Source organism: Musca autumnalis, unplaced genomic scaffold (genome assembly GCF_047663935.1).
Source record: "Musca autumnalis isolate F117 unplaced genomic scaffold, ASM4766393v1 scaffold_3, whole genome shotgun sequence".
Lineage (NCBI taxonomy): Eukaryota > Metazoa > Arthropoda > Insecta > Diptera > Muscidae > Musca > Musca autumnalis.
In genome coordinates this window covers 162,778,057-162,796,516 of record NW_027411866.1, presented here as the reverse complement: position 1 = coordinate 162,796,516, position 18,460 = coordinate 162,778,057, and the positions used below count along the sequence as shown (strand labels likewise).

Below are 18,460 nucleotides of genomic sequence, written 5' to 3'. Positions count from 1 at the left end.
AAAAAAAATCAATTATTTCTACGCTAAAAATACATCAACGCATGTCATTGTCTCCATAAGGTTGTTGTTTTGTTGTCCACACTTAACGCAAAGCTTTACTCAAATCTTTATTGTGTTGTAAGCTTAAGCATCTATCCATTCAATCATGTTTTTGTTAAGCTATCTATCCGATTGTTTTGTAAATTGCTTAAAGTTGCGACATAAAATAGTAAAGCTTTTATTTACAGTATAATTCGTTTACGAAGTTTGTTTTTATCAATCGCTACTATTGATTTCAAATCAGCTCAAAATATAGGTAAACATCGGGTTGTAGTTCCGAGTTCCGGTGTTAGTTCCAAGGAACCCAGTGGATGTCGTCGAATATTTCCAAAAGAAAAATACAAATTCATAATAATAAGTCTTGACTTTCAACATTGCGATGCAGGTATCTTCTATTTTTCTCCCCTCATTCATAATCTGTTCGATACTTCTTGTTGTAGCAATAAATAAATATACAATTCAATCTAATAAACATGCAAAACTACACATTAAATTGTGGCAAAAACATGTGTCAATACTCTAATAACATTTTTGGTGAGGATCAGTGGTAGCATCGTAATGTACAAAACGTTAATTCCGCACATTTTTATGTATCACATAAAATGGGTTTAATTAACATCGGTCGGTAAAAAGCAAACAAAGAAGTAATTAATTTTTTGTTACATTGATTTATCACGTTTCATTTCATTTTAAAAAAAGTAATAAAAGTTCAAAACTATTTGAAACACAAATACCTTCTCTATACAATGAAATAAATACTAAATCAATTCTCCCATAGGTTTAATAATCATGTCATGAATTTGAACATGGGGTGGTGTTGAGATCATAAACATAACGGCATTGGAGACATCTTCAGGTTTAAGTATGCATTCATCGAGAGATTTGCGAAAATCCTCGACAACGATTTCGGTGTCAACAAAACCAGGGCTAATACTCTGTGATATAAAAAAATATTTTAAAAATAGTTAAAATATTTAATTTTTTCCGCAGGCATATTTCAAAAGTAAATAATTATATCAAACTAAATTTAAATCTATTGTTTTATGTTTTAAGAAGAACAACTTACCGAAATTTTAATTTTTGTTCCAAACTCTCGAAATTCTTGACGATATAGCTCTGTCATAACAGCGACTGCATGCTTGCTAGGTGAATATATATTTGCGGTGGGTAGTTGCTGTGGAATTCCTGTGAATATTAAATGTCCGGCAATGCTACTCACATTTATAATATGACCATTAAAATTACGTTCCTTCATTGATTTGAATGCCTTCTGGGTGCAAGCCACAATACCCATGACATTGGTATTTAAAACCGTCTGTATATCCCCAATATCCATTGTAGACAATTGTCCGATTCTTATACATCCAGCATTGTTTATCAAAATATCGATTCCACCAAATTCTTTAATAATCGTATCAAATACTTGGTTTACGTTCTCTATGTTACTAATGTCACAATACATGGCTGTGAGATGGGAACGTTTATCAGCGGGTAAATCATTTCGTATGTTTTCTATTAATTCTTTACGTCTTGCCAGACCTATAACTTGTAAGCCTGCCTTAACTAAATCTTTGGCGATAGCAACTCCAATACCCGAACTAGCTCCGGTCACAACAGCAACTTTATTTTGCCAACGTTCCATGTTTGTGTTTAAAATCGAAGTGGTGACACTAGCCAGATATGTCAAACATTATATACTGAAGCACCATCATTTGCAGCCAATTAAATTTATTTGAAAGAATCGAAAGGAGAGTGTTATAAAAATATTTTTATAACGTTAAACTGTGTTGAATTTGAAATTATTCTATACGCGCCCAAACTCACACGCGAATGTACCTACATGCAGAGAAACATAGTTTTTTTTCATTCGTTCAAGCAACAATATCAATTTTTGCCACAGCTTTTATTTGTTGTGTTCAAATATTGCAATTATGAATCCAAAAATAGCATATTTGCTCGCAAATTAAAAAATATAATATTCATAAAAACATTAATTACATAATTATAAACTCTTATAAAACAAACTAACATTTTTGCAAACAAGTAAAAACAGCGCACAGTGTGTTCAAAATGGGTTTTTGTATCACAAATCTATCTTTTCTTAACGGATGAAGATAGAGCTATGTATGTAGTTTGGAGGAGATGTTAATCAAATGGAGATAATTTATTTTACAGACTGACAGAAAAAAATTATATACAATCGAAATCACTTATAACGTCATCGTTTACAATAGGGCTGCTCATACAAATACAAAATTAGGGGCTACAAAAGAATTTATAATTCTAATATAATGTTTTTTGTTCGAGTAATGTTGGTTTCTTGGATTGTCTTGTGTAATGGAAACAAGTAAAAAAGTATTAGTCGGCTTTGTGACAGAGATATACCCTCAGCCTATGTGAATTGTAACTTTCATCTACGGACAGATCGAATGTATTAAGGGTATTTTCAGAATTTTGTGGCCCTTTTTACACATTTAAACTTACAAACAAAAATGTGGATTAGGATTAAAGTTCAAAAGTGTTGCGGAGGAGGTACTTGAAGGAATGGACATGAAAGTGGATCTTATTTTGGGAGTCATATCTTTTTGATATATGTATATCGCACCCACTAGCCATTTCAGTGGGTCATCGTATAACATTTGGACCAGTATGCCAGAAAGCATGCATTTGTCCACGGAAAACATAATATTGCTATAAACAGGAACACAACGAATAGCATCGGTTAACATTTCCAAAGGATCTTCGAACAGTCCCTAAACTGCTCTTTAACATAAATGTTGAACTTTTGCATGGAAGGTACCTTAAGGAGAGGGCCAATATGGGCCATTTTAGAAGTTAAACTAAATTTGGACAAAATTTTAGAAGATCCAATGTTTGGACCAAATTGGTTACCTCGTTCAAGAAAGTGTATCGTGCATAGTCTTTCAGTAAAATTTTTTAAATTTTGGGGGAAGTACTGGAAGTTGTGGACCGGTATTGCCAATCTTCGAACTGAAACTAAGTTTGGACTAAATATGACGAAGGCCGAATTTCGGACCAAATTGGTTGGTTGACCAGTTCGAGTGCTATAGTGCACCCCAGCCACTACAAATGGTGACATAGTGATTTTTACAACTTTCAGGCTATATTCTCGGGAAGTTTTTACTTGCCCCTCAAAAAACTTGTACCATCCCAAAGGGGGCCAGTATGCCAGTGAATTCAAGTTTCTTCAACAAAAATCAAAGTGATTCGAGAGCAGGTCTTAAAGTGAACTTATCCGAAATTTCGTGTGGGAGGTACCAGAAGGAGTAGACAAATATAGTCCATATTCGAACCTGATCTATATCTGGTAGATGTATTAGGATGTGATTACATCGGTCACTCCCTTCAAGAGTTATCGCGCGCATAATTTTTCCGAACGTTTTTAAACTTTTGTGAGGGAGGTATCTGAAGGAGTGGATCGATATGGTTTATCTTCGAACTTAAAGTATGTTTGGACACAATATTACGAAGGCCAAATTTTGGACCGAATTGGCAGATCCGTTCTAGATTTTTCTTGCACTCCAACCACTACACACGGTGTCAAAGGGGTTTTTTGCAACTTTCAGGCTATTTTCTCAGGAAGTATGGACTTGTCCCTTATGAAATTTGTACCGTCGTATGAAGGACAGCGAATACAAGTTGTTACAACAAAAATCAAAGCGATTCGAGGCAGGTCCTAAACTGAACTTTTCCGAAAATTTGTGTGGGAGGTACCCGTACGAGTGCACCGATTGAGTCCATATTGGAACTTCATCTAAGTCTGGCAGAACTTTCACGATGTACAAAGTGTGGGCCAAATCGGTTACTCCCTTTAAGAGTTACCATGCACACAAATTTTCGGAACATTTTCGAACTTTTGGGGGGAAATACTGGAAAGAGTTGACCGATATAACCCATCTTCGAACTTAAACTAAGTTTGGGCAAAATATTACGAAAGCCAAATTTTGGACTATATCGGTTCACTTGTTCGAGAGTTATCGTGCGCTCCAGCCAGACAGACAGACGGACATGGCTAAATCAACTCCAAATTGTCTGAAACACATTTCGTCCAAACATGCACGGGGTCTAAACCATTATTTTGATGAGACACATTTTGCCCGTATGAAAGTGTATATACCCTCGTTAGAATAAATGGTGAAGGTATAAAAATTGTGTATTGAAAAATTTCATTTCAAAAACAAAATCTCTCTTTTTTAATATTGTGATTAAGCAGATTGACAAATACCGACAGCACGTGAACCCCCAAGCGAGCAGACCACATATCGCTAATAACGATGAAATCCAAAAGTTTTATATTTCTGCGGCTCTTTACAGCCCACTTTATAACCGTAGCAAATGTAATATTTCCATTTATAGCTAAATCGGTTGATTATTGTAGGTATATTCCTGAAAATACATGAAATCGGGTGGGGCGTCTATACCCCGGTGCCGCACAGTGTTGCCGCTTCCATACAAAAGAGGACAAAAATAGAAAGAGTTGACCTAGGTTGATGAATTTTTGCACAAGTAAGGAAAATTTTCAACTTTGGTCCATAACGGTTCAAATTTGGGTATAGCCTCTTATAAACTTTTCCCCGATTTCGCTATATCTCAGTCAATTTTGAAAGAATAGCCTTTGAATTTTATATGTGATATTTGTTTAGTAGTTTTACCGATTTTAATAAAAATTGCTTGAGATTTGGATATAGCCCTCATATATATCTTTCCCCGATTTTGGTATAACTCGGTCAATTTTAATTGAATAACCTTCAAACTTCTGTTCGTTTTTCGAATTTCTCAAGAGGCTTCAGGCAAACAAATTGTAGTGTAGCACAAAGATTTAACCGTTCTATATTTTTCAAACCGTATTAGTCCCCACACGGTCAGTTTTGCCGAACAAACAGGCGACCATTTGCTTCGAAGGTCTTCTTCCATGAACAACTTTCGTTGGAAGGCCCAAACGGTCGATTCCTGTTTTGTTGCTAGCTCTTGAGAACAGATCCAAGATTCGTCGTCTGTGACGATCTTATAAATGTCGTTTGATGCACCGCGATTGTTTTTATTCACAATTTTTTGCACAAATCCACAAGAGTCTCATTTTGAGCGATTGACCAATTTTGCAGAATCGAGCGAGAAAAAATAATTTTTGCGGCCAGGTGTTCATGCAATATCAAATGTTAGTTGGTGGAAGAAATGCCGAAGGGCGATGGCGATCTTGCATTATCCGTTCACGCAGGGCTTAATTTTTTTCTGACACAACGTCCGTTTTTGGACGACCCTTACGATCTTCATTTTTAGCGAGTGTGGGCTACGAGTGAATTCACTAAACCAGTTTTTCATAGAGCTATCCTTTATCGACCTACAAATATTTAATTTGATCGATGCACCATTGCCGTGATTATCCACGTCGAAAGTTGTGAAAAATTATCGGACGAAAATGTTCACAAGAAAATTCCCTTTTGTTTTTTGCAAAGTGATTTTTTCAAGTCACTGTAAACAACCCAAAACATTGTCGTATGTCAAACTGTCCTGAGTGAACTTTCCAAAAAATGTCAAATGACGCCTGGCGACACTGCGTGATGCCTAGGCCAGAAAGTTTTGTAGTGTCCCTCGCTTGTACTGCACTATTCATTAAAATATTGATGTATTTCAGAAGGTTGCAGAAAGTTTTTATACATTTCGCTTCGGAAGAAATGTCCAATTAACGGAAACCAAGAGCCAAGGTGGCAATAGGTCGTAATCAAAAGATCTACTCTACGAAATATTAAGAATTTATATTTTTTTATTTTATATTTATAGCCCACTCATCAAATCGACATCTAAAACTTTTACAGCCTATTTGTATATGTCGACCGAAAGGTTTCTTGCGCTTAGAAGTGGGAAAATATAATTTTCTGTTCATGTAGACACCGAAATCTATGCGACCCTGAAGCCATACGAAATAACACGTAAACGTACACTTTTCCATGTAAATTTGGGTTTATGTATTTCGAAAGACCTGTATTTTGTAGAAAGATAATGTGAAAGTCACGCACTTGCTTTGTAGCTGTCGAGTAGAACGTAAACTCGCGAATAACACCGAAAATCTTAAATCCAATTTATGCGACACATTCTTGAAACAAAATAAAAATTTTATACAATATGTATATCATCAATATTTTTGAAAATTTAACATAGCTGAAGCCAAGGTTTACCCCTTCAGAACTGGCGACTTGTGATTGTATATTATACAAATTAAATATTTTTTGGTACAATGAAATGTTTTTGGACGTGGCAAAAAATATTGGCCTTAAAAGATAATTTGAGTGGAAGCTGTGGCTATATTTATGGTAAAAAATGGGTAAAAATGGGTTAAAGCCAACATGTCTTTTTTTGTTTTCTCTCGATTTGTGAGTAAACCACACTTCTCTGGATTTTCCTGTCAAAGTAAAAGTAGAAGCAAACTAAGTAAGGTTCAAAGTTTTATACACCCAACGAAGACTAAAAACCAAATTTCAGCCATCTCGGTGTGATAATGAGGCCAAAACCTTCAAAATACCGAAAATCGGGAGATATCGTCCTATGGGGGCTATATCAAAACGTCGACCTTTATAAACACTTTACGGTGGAAATGTTTCTTAGCCTCTGGAAACACAAAATACAAACTTACAACCGATTCTGTTGTCAAATGGGACTAATACATTCAAAATATATTAAAACAAGAGAGAAAAGGCTATATTCCGTACGGGGCCGACTATGTGATACCCTACACCACTACCTCTGTGAATAATCTTTTCACTCGAAAACATTTCTTTTATGGAGATACGAAAGTTTTCACCTATCTGGCTTTTATACCAAATGACTTAAGGCGAACTGAACCAAAATAATTAATATTTAATTTTATATTTGACTACTGTCGACATCACCAACATCAATAGGCTTCTATCTCTGTGAGAAAATTTCGTGATGATCCGATCAAAATTCCGACCTGTAGTGTGATTGCAGAAAAAGTGGAAAAAAGGGATGCATTAACGACTATTGCGATATCTCTATTATTTGACTACCTACGCCAACATACTTTGCATAATTTCAAAGATGGGATTTTCTACTTTCTTAGTCAGGCTTTGCTTTTAGAAGGTCCACAACCAAAGGTGTGATATCCGTCATTATTATTAAAATCGCTAAAATTAGAAGTTGGGTTTTATTAGCGACTATTGCGATATCTTCGTTGTTAGACCACCTACGACAACCTACGTTACATCGTTAGAAAGGTGATATTTTATACTTTCATTGCCGTGTTTTGCTTTTTGTAGACCCCTTATAGACGCTGAGATATTTGCTTTGGAATAAAATGTTGACTTTTTCTGCAAATAAAGTTTTTGCTCATTGCGACACCTAAATATTATCCGACCATCATCAAAATCAATAGGCTTCTTCCTCTGTGAGACCCTCATTAACCCTCGAAATTTCGTGACGATCCGATCAAAATTTCGCCCAGTAGCGTGATTTCCAAAAAAATGGAAAAATGGGATGTATTATCGAACATTGCGATATCTCCGTTATTTGGCCACCTACGCCGACCTAGTTTGCATCATTGTAAAGATGGGATCTTATTCTTTCATAGTAAGGCTTTGCTTTTGGAAAGTATCCAAACAAAGCTGTGATATTCGTCATTATAACTAAAATCGCAAAAATGAAAATTTGGGTTTAATTTGCGACTATTGTGATATCTTCGCTGTTTGATCACCCACGAGAACCTGCTTTACATCGTTAGAAAGGTGATATTTTCTACTTTCATTGTCAGGTTTTGCTTTTGGTATACCCCATATAGAAGCTGAGATATTCGCTTTGGAATAAACGTTATCTTTTTATCCACATAAGTTTTTTGCCCATTCCGACCCCTAAATATTATCCGACCATCACCAAAATCAATAGGCTTCTTCCCCTCCGGGACCCCCATCAACATCCAAAACTTCGTGACGATCCGATCAAAATTGCGACCTGTAGCGTGATTACAAGGTTTAGATGGACAGACGGACAGACGGACAGACGGGCAGACGGACGGACTGACGGACGGACACACATAGCCAGATCGACTCAGCTCGTCGAGACATTCATTTTGGTATATATAAGTATGGGTCTACGACCATTATTTCGATGCGTTACAAACTCTTTGGCCAAAACCAACTTATAATACCCTCCCCACATAGTGGTGTAGGGTATAATGAAGCGTACTTTATATGGGGCGTTATATGGGGGCTATACCAAAACGTGGACCTATATAAACCAACTTTGGTAGGAATGTTTTTTGGCCTCTGGAGACACAAAATACCAATTTACAACCAATTCGGTGGTAAAATGGGACAAATATCTTATAAATTCCTTAAAACGACGACACGTCATTTTGTATGGGGGCTACACGAAAGCGTCCTACGTACATATTATAGATTTTCCCAAAATTTCATCCACCTACGTCAATCCGTTCGGACGCTAGAGTGATTTCCACAGACGGACACACGGACGGACATGGCTATTTCAATGTAGAATTGCACGCTGATCAAGAATATATATAGTTTGTGGCGTCTACAATGATTGTTTCGAGTAGTTACAAACGTAGTGACAAACTTAATATACCTCCATCCTATGGTGGAGGGTATAAAAATCACCTAAAATTGTTTTTGAAAATATCGCGTATTTTATTGCGTTTTCTGCGGATCGTTTTCACTGTAATGAAAAAACTAGTGCAGCATCTTCGTCTTAGCGGAAACAGATATTTGAAAACTTCACTGATAAGGAAGATACATTCATTTTATCCCAAAAAATAGTGTGTGATGCTACATCCACGGTTCTTGATTGATAGCTTTCAAATAGATATACGAGTATATCGATGTAGAATTTCATGGTGGACACTGAAATCGGATGCGGACAAAAATTGTATGCACTGTGCGCAAATTAGCAATATTTTATAGGTTTTTTAATGCTAAGATGCAGCCGATGCTACATCTTAGAGTCCAAATTATATTTCGAAAAATATATACCACTTAGGGGTCGATTATGGATAGCAACTCAACTGTAGTTGCGTTGCCAGTGGAGAAAATCATACAATTAAAATGAGTAAAAAGGCGAAAATTTTTGTTAAATTCAATCAAGATCAATGTTTTGAACCTTCAGCTATTAATTTAATTGTAAAAAGTATAAATTTTAATGCGGAAATCGAAAATTATATTACTAAATTTGCTGTGGGCAACGCAACTGGAGTTGGATTGCTATCCATAATCGACCCCTTAGTAGATATGGTCTTGCTGTACATGAAAATCACATGCGGACAAAATGATTTTGATAATTACGCGATTAACATGTATTTTAAAATGCGTATAAATTAAAATGGATTATGTGACCTCCATTTCCATTTCAGAAGCCTTGAGATATATTCTCAGCAACCCAATTATCTTCCTCAATAGGAAAGCTTTTATATGAATGTCTATAAAGCAAAATCCGTATATTTTAATGGGAGATTTAAGCAAATTGAAGGATGTATTCCTATTGATTTTTCCAAAATTTTATACTACGTAATGAATGTGAAAATATATTTTTTCAAACAAAAAATTATTTTTTAACCAAAATGTGTTTTTTTTTTTTGGCTGTGACATCGAAACTTTAATACCAATCTGTATGATTTTAGTCTCATTTGATTCGCCGTGAAGTTTTGCTTCCATACTAATTTGTTCGTAATTTGATAGCGAGTAAATGGACCTTTATTTTGAAAAAAGTTGACTTACATTCAATATTTTATCAATTTATTATACATTTCGCGATTACTGAGTAACATTTAACAAATATTATGCAATCTACTAACTAAAGCCACTTCCAGATAACTTTTTAGTAGCAATTGCTCGCAGTAAAATAATTAGCGTTTTTATAATAATTTTTTCTTTAAAACGAAAATAAAACCTCCATAACTTTTGTCCGCATCAACAAAAAAAACTGGCTCGCGAGCGGATTCGTACTGGGAATTTGTTTCTTAACCTATGTACCAAAAATCGTTGATGTAGCGCGAAAAAAAAATTTAACATTTTTTTTGAAATGGAATATGAAATATTTGGGAACATTTGTGATATATATTTATACCCTACACCACTATGTGGAAAGGGTATTATAAGTTTGTTTTTGGTAAAAATTCATGTAACACCGCGAAATATTCATCGGAGTCCCCCAATGTGGTATACCAATCAGGGACGTACGCAGGATTTCATTTCGGGGGGGGGCCCAACTTGACCAAAAATCATGAAAATTGAAAATGGTGTGTAGGGTTATGTAAAGCTTTTTTAAGGTTTTGCTGTTGATTTTATATGAAATATTCAGTAGAAAAAGATCACAATATTTAGGATACGTTTTAAACTTTTTACAGAGTATTACATATAAGTTAAATATAAGATATTTAGAATTGAAATTGAAACCACGTTTGGTATAGTCGCCATATAAAAGTTGCGCCCCGTTTTCAGTATTCTGGACATACAGTTAGGCAAGAAATGTATTGCAAAAACCAAAATTGTAGAAAATTTCATATTAATTGTTCGTTTATGGCAACAAATTATGTAAAAACTATACGGTTTTTTGTGCAAATCTCTTGCTATAGGTCCTTACAACAATATTCCGTCAAAATATGCAAAGGTTATTTGCGATTTATAACAAATACGGTCAAAAATAAGAATTAAGTACTACTTGGGGGTGACAATAAAAGTATTGCAACGGGAAAATCAGTACTACAAAACTATACAATTTTTGCAAATTTTTGCTGTCATTATGCATTTTTATGACTTTTGCGGCTAATAATAGACTAACCGTATTGAATGTAATAAAGTTCAGTGATAAAAAATGCCGTCATGGAGGGTCTTCAGACAGGTAAAAAACGCATGGGACCATATTAACAATAAACAATGACGAATAGGCCACAGGCAAGTAGGCAAAGAATGAATATTTAACTCAATATGTATTGTAGGATATTGGAACAATGCAAAACAGTCCGATTTTGGCTTTGAGAACATCGAAATACCTCTGGAAAGTATATGGAAAAAATTGACACCAGTGTAGTATTTTGGAACGACCTACGATAGAGCACTATTTCGTCTCTCAATGGTATTGATATGATTTAATTTTTACTAAGTGGATAGATATTATCCTCTCCTATCATAATGAATCCAAAAAAATGCGCCAAATCGAATAAAACCCATCAAATATGGAAATTAAACCGCTACTGGAGAAGCTGGAATACCGAATATTTGGGTACTATATTCTTTACCATGCAAAATAGTATGCGAAATTGGGTTCACGGATATAATAATGATTGGGAAGACATCCCCACTGACATCATTAAGAAATATTTAATAGTCATTAGTCTGAAAGTCAGAAAAATCGATCCCGAAAACTCAAACAAAGTGAACTACCACCATTCCAAAAACCAGATAATGACATGTTAATCTTATTTGTGTAAATTGCCGATGTAATATAACAACACAAAACTCTTAAATACATCGGGCCAACATCCTGATATCAACCCTCATAAAATGTTTGGGTCCAATTTAACAAAAAACTCCAAAAACATCCTCCAACGAAGGATCAAGATTTACTAAAAATTGGGGAACCAGTATCCTTAGAGTGAAACATACCGAGCCCTAATTTTTGGTTTAACTAAGCTCATTAATGCTACAATGAATGTCCAAAGTGGATAGACAACTCATTAAGGAACACACTTTTGGTAATTCTCGAAGAAACCATCGATTTGGTAATTTTTGCAATACTTTTATTGTCACCCCCAAATAGAAGTTAATTCTTATTTTTGACTGTATTTGTTATAAATCGCAAATAACCTTTGCATATGTTGACGGAATATTGTTGTAAGGACCTATAGCAAGAGATTTGCACAAAAAACCGTATAGTTTTTACATAATTTGATGCCATAAACGAACAATTAATATGAAATTTTCTACAATTTTGGTTTTTGCAATACATTTCTTGCCTAACTGTATATGATTAAAAAATATAGGTCAACGTTATGGTATATCCCAGAATTTTAAAAGTACAGAGAATTGCCATTATTTCTGCTATCGCAAGATTTTCAGTATTTCAAAGCTCTTAATCTAATTTTTAGAATATCAACTGTAATACAGATTTTGGGATTCCTTTTTGTGAAAGAGCCTCCATGCAGAAAGTGGTTAAAATACATATATCCAAATTAATCCAATCCCAACTTAACTATATTCGCGAGTAGGACGAATTGAGTTATACAGGAGTTATAGGGTATAGGGGTATAGTTCGACCCGAACATAACGCCTCATTTTTTTTAATTACATATCGAAATACCCATACGACATCTATAAATTAATTGCCTTTAAAAAGAAGAATAACACGAATCTGCGAGCACAGATTGGACTTCTATGTCCAGCTATTGTGTCGATAACCTAAGAATAAACTATTCTTTAATGCCATAAAAACGCCAAATTTGATTAATTAAAAACTTTAGAAATTTAAAAACGGACGATACAGACTACGATTCATAGACTCCAAATCCTTCTCAGAACTGTTTGAGACTACAAAACTCATGTTTGGACTAAGCCACAGCATGGTCGATCAAATATCTCAGAAACCAATTGGCAAACTCTAGCTAAGTCGTGACAAAATAATATAAGTCGGAAATTTTCATGATTGTTGTTCCGGCTGCATTCTTTACTTTTGGTATAATGTTAAAGAACGCCTTAACTAACTTTAATTGAAAGGTGCTTAAACTTGGGAAGTTTTTGCAGTTTCTAAAACTACAATGTTCATAGATGAGAAAAATCCAAAAACAAGAAAAAAATCGCTGGATGGATTTTTAAATAAATCGCGGTCAAAGTTCACATCTTTAGGTGTCTTTTAGGTTTTGACGGTTTTGCTTGGAAATTGCAAGTCCTATCGTAATGGGACTAAAAAATGTTGTAGCTGTAAAAAGTCTCTACAAGATTGGCCTTTATCACTTTTTCCTAAGTTTTACCATTTTTGAGATATAGAAGTTCAAATTGGGACAATGCACTGACTGTATCGCCTCCTTATAAAACAATGTCATGTATGGTGTCCTCAACTAACTTTAGTTGAAAACGGCTTACACCTGGGAAAATAGATGGAGGGATTTTTAAATAAATCGCGGTCAAAGTTCACATATTTAGGTTAATTTTAGATTTTCAGGATTTTGCTGGAAGCGGCAAGTCCTATCGAAAGGCAACTAAGGAAAATATTGTAGCAGTGAAAATCCTCTTTAACATTTTCTTTAGTCCCATTTCGATAAGACTTGTCGTTCCCACGCAAAATCGTGAAAACCTAAAATAACCCAAAAATGTGAACTTTGATCGCGATTTATTTGAAAATACCTCTGGCGATTTTTTTTGTTTTTTTTCTCATCTATGGATAGTTACTGCGCCCACAAGCCATTTTAGTTGGTCTCCTTAGTATTTAGAGCTTTGAAGCATGGACTCTCCCCCTCAAAATTGGATATCGCAGTAAACAAGACTACAAATGTCAAAGGATCAGTCTTAAGCTGCACTTATGTTGAATTTTGAAAGGACGTACATGAAGATGTTGGCCACACATATTCTCTTGGAACTTGTTGTACATTTGGAAAAAAATTTTATTTGAAGAACTGGTCCGACATAATCATTTTTTGGGTTCGATACATTTCTGGAAGAAATACTGCGATGTGCAAAGTTCAGATCGAATCGATTACTACCATTTAAGAGAAATTTTTTTCTATACGAGATCCAAAACTTTGACCAAATCGGTAGATCCGTTCGAAAGTTATCATGCGCTCCAGCCTGCCAGACAACTGAGATACAGACGGACGGGCTGTCCGTCCAAACATATCGCTCATTTACTCAAAAGTGGCATAACTCAAAAAACGGGTTTTTTGAGTTAGCAAATTTTATTTTTTCTACGACTTCTATTTTATCTTGTGTCAAATTTTCATGTTGATATCTCTAAAAATCAACGAGTTACAGCTTGTTTTCTAGGAGTTTGGCATAAATCAACAAAAAGGTTTTTTGAGGTTATAAAGCACTAAAACAATTCGAATCATGCCTGATCTTGCACAGAAATTTAGCACGAATATCTGGCAAGATCTGTACAAAAGATGATCCCAATAGTTATTTTATTTTTTGTGTATTAACCTTTTTAAGTTGGGAAGTCACTTTCATTCCGCAACTTAAAACGTGTTTTTCTCGAAACTTGATTTTTTGAAATATAAATGAGCGATATGTGCAATTATAGGGAAAAAATGCAAGTGAGTATGCTACATATAGCTGATTTTTTTGACGAAAACAAATTCATTTTTCTTCATAATTTTCTCCCCTAGTTTAGCAACAAGTAAAAAAAATGTTGATGAAGGCAGCGAAACAAATTTCTAATTGGCTTTCAATATATGGTCCACGAAGAACGCTTCATACATTTTGTCCAATAGACATTTTTCATGCACTTCCATTCCCACAATACTAAATTATTTTGGATTCAGGATGAGTGTAAAGCCTCGAGACCCAATACAGCTTGAATAAGACCTAACAAATATGGAGTATATTCATTACGGAATTCGTATTTAATAGTGGAATGATGTGGCATGAAGACGTAATTCAGATTTAATTGGAAGTTTCTCCCAAAAGGAGTATACAAACAAAAAATTTGATGTACATTTTCTGTACAGAAACTTCATATATAAGATAGATATATAAGTTTTCATTTGAAATCTCCTAACATAAAAAATGTTTATGACAAAGAAAAAAATTAATAATTGGTTGCAGTAGCTTAATAAATTTTGTTCGACCAAACCAGCCCCCCCCCCCCCCCCCTGCGTACGTCCCTGATACCAATCTTCATATCTCGGCGAGATAAAGCGATTTTCAGATGTGTGTTCGTCCGTTCGTCAGTGTGTCCGTCTGTCTATTATAAATTGAAATAAAACTTCAGGCCGCAATTATGGACCGATCGTCACGAAATTTGGTATAGAGGTCGGTTTCACATCAGAATAGATCGCTATTTTAATTGGTGATGATCGTGAAATATTTAGCGTTGAAATGGACCAAAATATAATTTTTACCGATTTTGTAGCTGCTCTGTAGGTCGCAATAATAGTCCGATCGCCTCGAAATTTGAAATAAGGTAAGAGTATATGACAAAGAAGAAGTATGCAATTTGAGAAGGCGATCAGATAATATTTAAAAGGTTAAATGGACCACAGCTTTTGTATGAAAATTGTGAAAATTTTTAATATACAGCTTCTATATTTTTTCCTGGAAGAGACATTCCGGGCAAGTAAGCTATACTTAGAAGAGGAACCCTTGACCTTTCTATTGATTTCAATTGTGTTGGTGTACATGATAAGATAACAGAGGTACAGCCTAATAACCAAGTTATTTGTTTGTAGTGTTATCATAAACACGCTAGAGCAATTATAGTTCAATAATCACGAAATTACGAGGTAAAAGTTTAGGTAGAAGAAGATGCTTACAATTTAAGATGATGATCTGATATTATTTAGCGGGTGAAATGGACCATTACGTGTCTGCTAGATAACGGGCCTACTGCTTAATATATAAGGTGTTTTGTGTAGAGAACCACATTTTCCTATTCCCAGTTTTTGCATTATTGCATGTTACATGGTGCCCTAACGTTTTAACTGTCCAATTGGATTTTTATACCTTACAACACTATGTGTGGAGGGTATTACAAGTTGGTTTTGGCCAAAAAGTTTGTAACGCATCGAAATAATGGTCGTAGACCCATACTTATATATACCAAAACAAGTAAGAAAAGTCTATAGTCGGACGGAGCCGACCATGGGATACCCTATACCACTATCCCTGGACAATCGCTCTCCACGGAACTTCTTTTCAATGATTGTGAAAATTTAATTATCACATATCAGAGATGTAATGTATAATACTTATGACCAAAACCAAAAAGTTATCTAGCATGACAAAGACATTTTGTAGCAGGAAAGGAAAATTTCACACAAAAGTTTCAGTCTATTTAACCCGCTAAGTATTATCGGATCTCCACGTTGGTTTGTACGCTTCATCTTCATCGTAAACTGAAACTTTGTTTAAAATTTTGCGGGTTATTATTTTGACCTACAGAAACGATACAAAATTGGTTAAAATTTTGTTTTTGGTCCATTTCATTCCCTGAACATTTCACGATCATCAGCAAAAACTAATCATTTCCATTCTGGCCCGAACCCAATCTACTTAAAAAATTCGTAAAAATCGGTCCATAATTGCGGTCCACAGAACCCATTATATATTAGGCAGTAGGCCCGGTATCTAGCAAACACTTTATTGCAATTTGCATCAGAGGAAAGGTCAGTAGTTTTTTCCCATATGTAGGCTACTTTGCAAAATATATATGTTCTCAAGAAATTAAAATATCAACGAAAAATAAAATTGTTATATTTTTCATACAAAAGTAATGGTCCATTTCACCCGCTAAAGAATATCAGATCATCATTCAAAATTGTAGGCATCTTTTTCGACCTATACTCTTACCCGGTGCAAAATTTCGTGACTATTGATGTATAATTGCGACTTCTAGCGAGTTTATTATTACACTACAAACAAATAACGGAATATATTAGGCTGTAACTCTGTTATCTGATCATGCACACCAACATTATTGGCATCAATTGAAAGGTCAAGCGTTCCACTTTCAAGTATAACTCACTTGTCCGGAATGTCACTTCCAGGAATTAAGATATAAGCTGTATATTAAAAATTTTCACCATTTTCACACAAAAGTTTTGGTCCATTTAACCCTCTAAATATTATCCGATCGCCATTCAAATTGCAAGCTTCTCCTTTGTGATATACTCTTACCTTATTTAAAATTACGCGTTGATCGGACTATTATTGAGACCTACAGAGCCGCTAGAAAATTGGATAAATATTATGTTTTTGGTCCATTTCACCCGCTAAATATTTCACGATCATCACCAATAAGAATAGGGATCTATTCTGATCTGAACCCGACCTCCATACAAAATTTCGTGACGATCGGTCCATAATTGCGGCCTGGAGCGTGTTTACAATTTATAATGGACAGACGGACGGACGGACGGACTGACGGACGGACACACATCTCAAAATCGCTTTATCTCGCCGAGATATGAAGATTGGTATACCACATTGGGGGTCTCCGACGAATATTTCGCGGTGTTACATGAATTTTTACCAAAACAAACTTATAATACCCTTTTCCACATTGTGGTATAGGGTATAATGAATGTCTCGACGAGCTGAGTCGATCTGGCTATGTGTGTCCGTCCGTCCGTCCGTCTGTCCATCTAAACCTTGTAATCACGCTACAGGTCGCAATTTTGATCGGATCGTCACGAAATTTTGGATGTTGATGGGGGTCCCGGTGGGGAAGAAGCCTATTGATTTTGGTGATGGTCGTATAATATTTAGGGGTCGGAATGGGCAAAAAAACTTATGTGGATAAAAAGACAACGTTTTTTCCAAAGCGAATATCTCAGCTTCTGCATCGAGTATACCAAAAGCAAAACCTGACATTGAAAGTAGAATATATCACCTTTCTAATGATGTAAAGTAGGTTCTTGTAGGTGATCAAACAACGAAGATATCACAATAGTCGCAAATAAACCCGAAATTTTCATGTTTGTGATTTTAGTTATAATGACGAATATCACAGCTTTGGCTGGGGACTTTGCTTTTGGCAAAGCTGACTATGAAAGTAGAAGATTCCACCTTTACAATGGTTCAAACTAGGTCGGCGTAGGTGACCAAATAGCGGAGATATCACAATAGTCGGTAATTCATCCAATTTTTCCATTTTTTTTGGAAATCACGCTACAGGCTGCAATTTTGATCGGATCGTCACGAATTGAGAGTTAATGGGGATCTCAAAGTGGAAGAAGCCTATTGATTTTGGTGATGGTCGGATAATATTTAGGGGTCGGAATGGGCAAAAAACTTATTTGGATAAAAAGACAACGTTTTTTCCAAAGCTAATATCTCAGCTTCTATAAGGGGTATACCAAAAGCAAAACCTGACAATGAAAGCAGAAAATATCACCTTTCTAACGATGTAAAGTAGGTTCTCGTTGGTGATCAAACAACGAAGATATCACAATAGTCGCAAATTAAACCCAAATTTTCATTTTTGCGATTTAAGTTATAATGACGAATATCACAGCTTTGGTTGGATACTTTCCAAAAGCATAGACTTACTATGAAAGTAGAAGACCCCATCTTTACAATGATGCAAACTAGGTCGGCGTAGGTGATCAAATAACGGAGATATTGCAATATTGGATAATACATCCCATTTTTCCATTTTTTGGAAATCACGCTACTGGGCGCAATTTTGATCGGATCGTCACGAAATTTCGAGAGTTAATGAGGGTCTCACA

At 35.2% G+C, this 18,460-nt stretch overlaps 1 protein-coding gene across 1 annotated transcript; it reads right to left on the bottom strand.

Annotated features, from left to right (window-relative positions):
* Positions 1–734: 734 nt before the first annotated feature.
* On the bottom strand, positions 735–1,196 carry LOC141396910 (farnesol dehydrogenase-like). Its single transcript, XM_073972637.1, has 2 exons — positions 1,106–1,196; positions 735–974 (listed from the first exon to the last, which is right to left on the bottom strand). Exons 1-2 carry the CDS (start codon positions 1,160–1,162, stop codon positions 798–800), a joined length of 234 nt encoding a protein of 77 aa, XP_073828738.1. The 5' UTR covers positions 1,163–1,196; the 3' UTR covers positions 735–797.
* Positions 1,197–18,460: the final 17,264 nt, after the last annotated feature.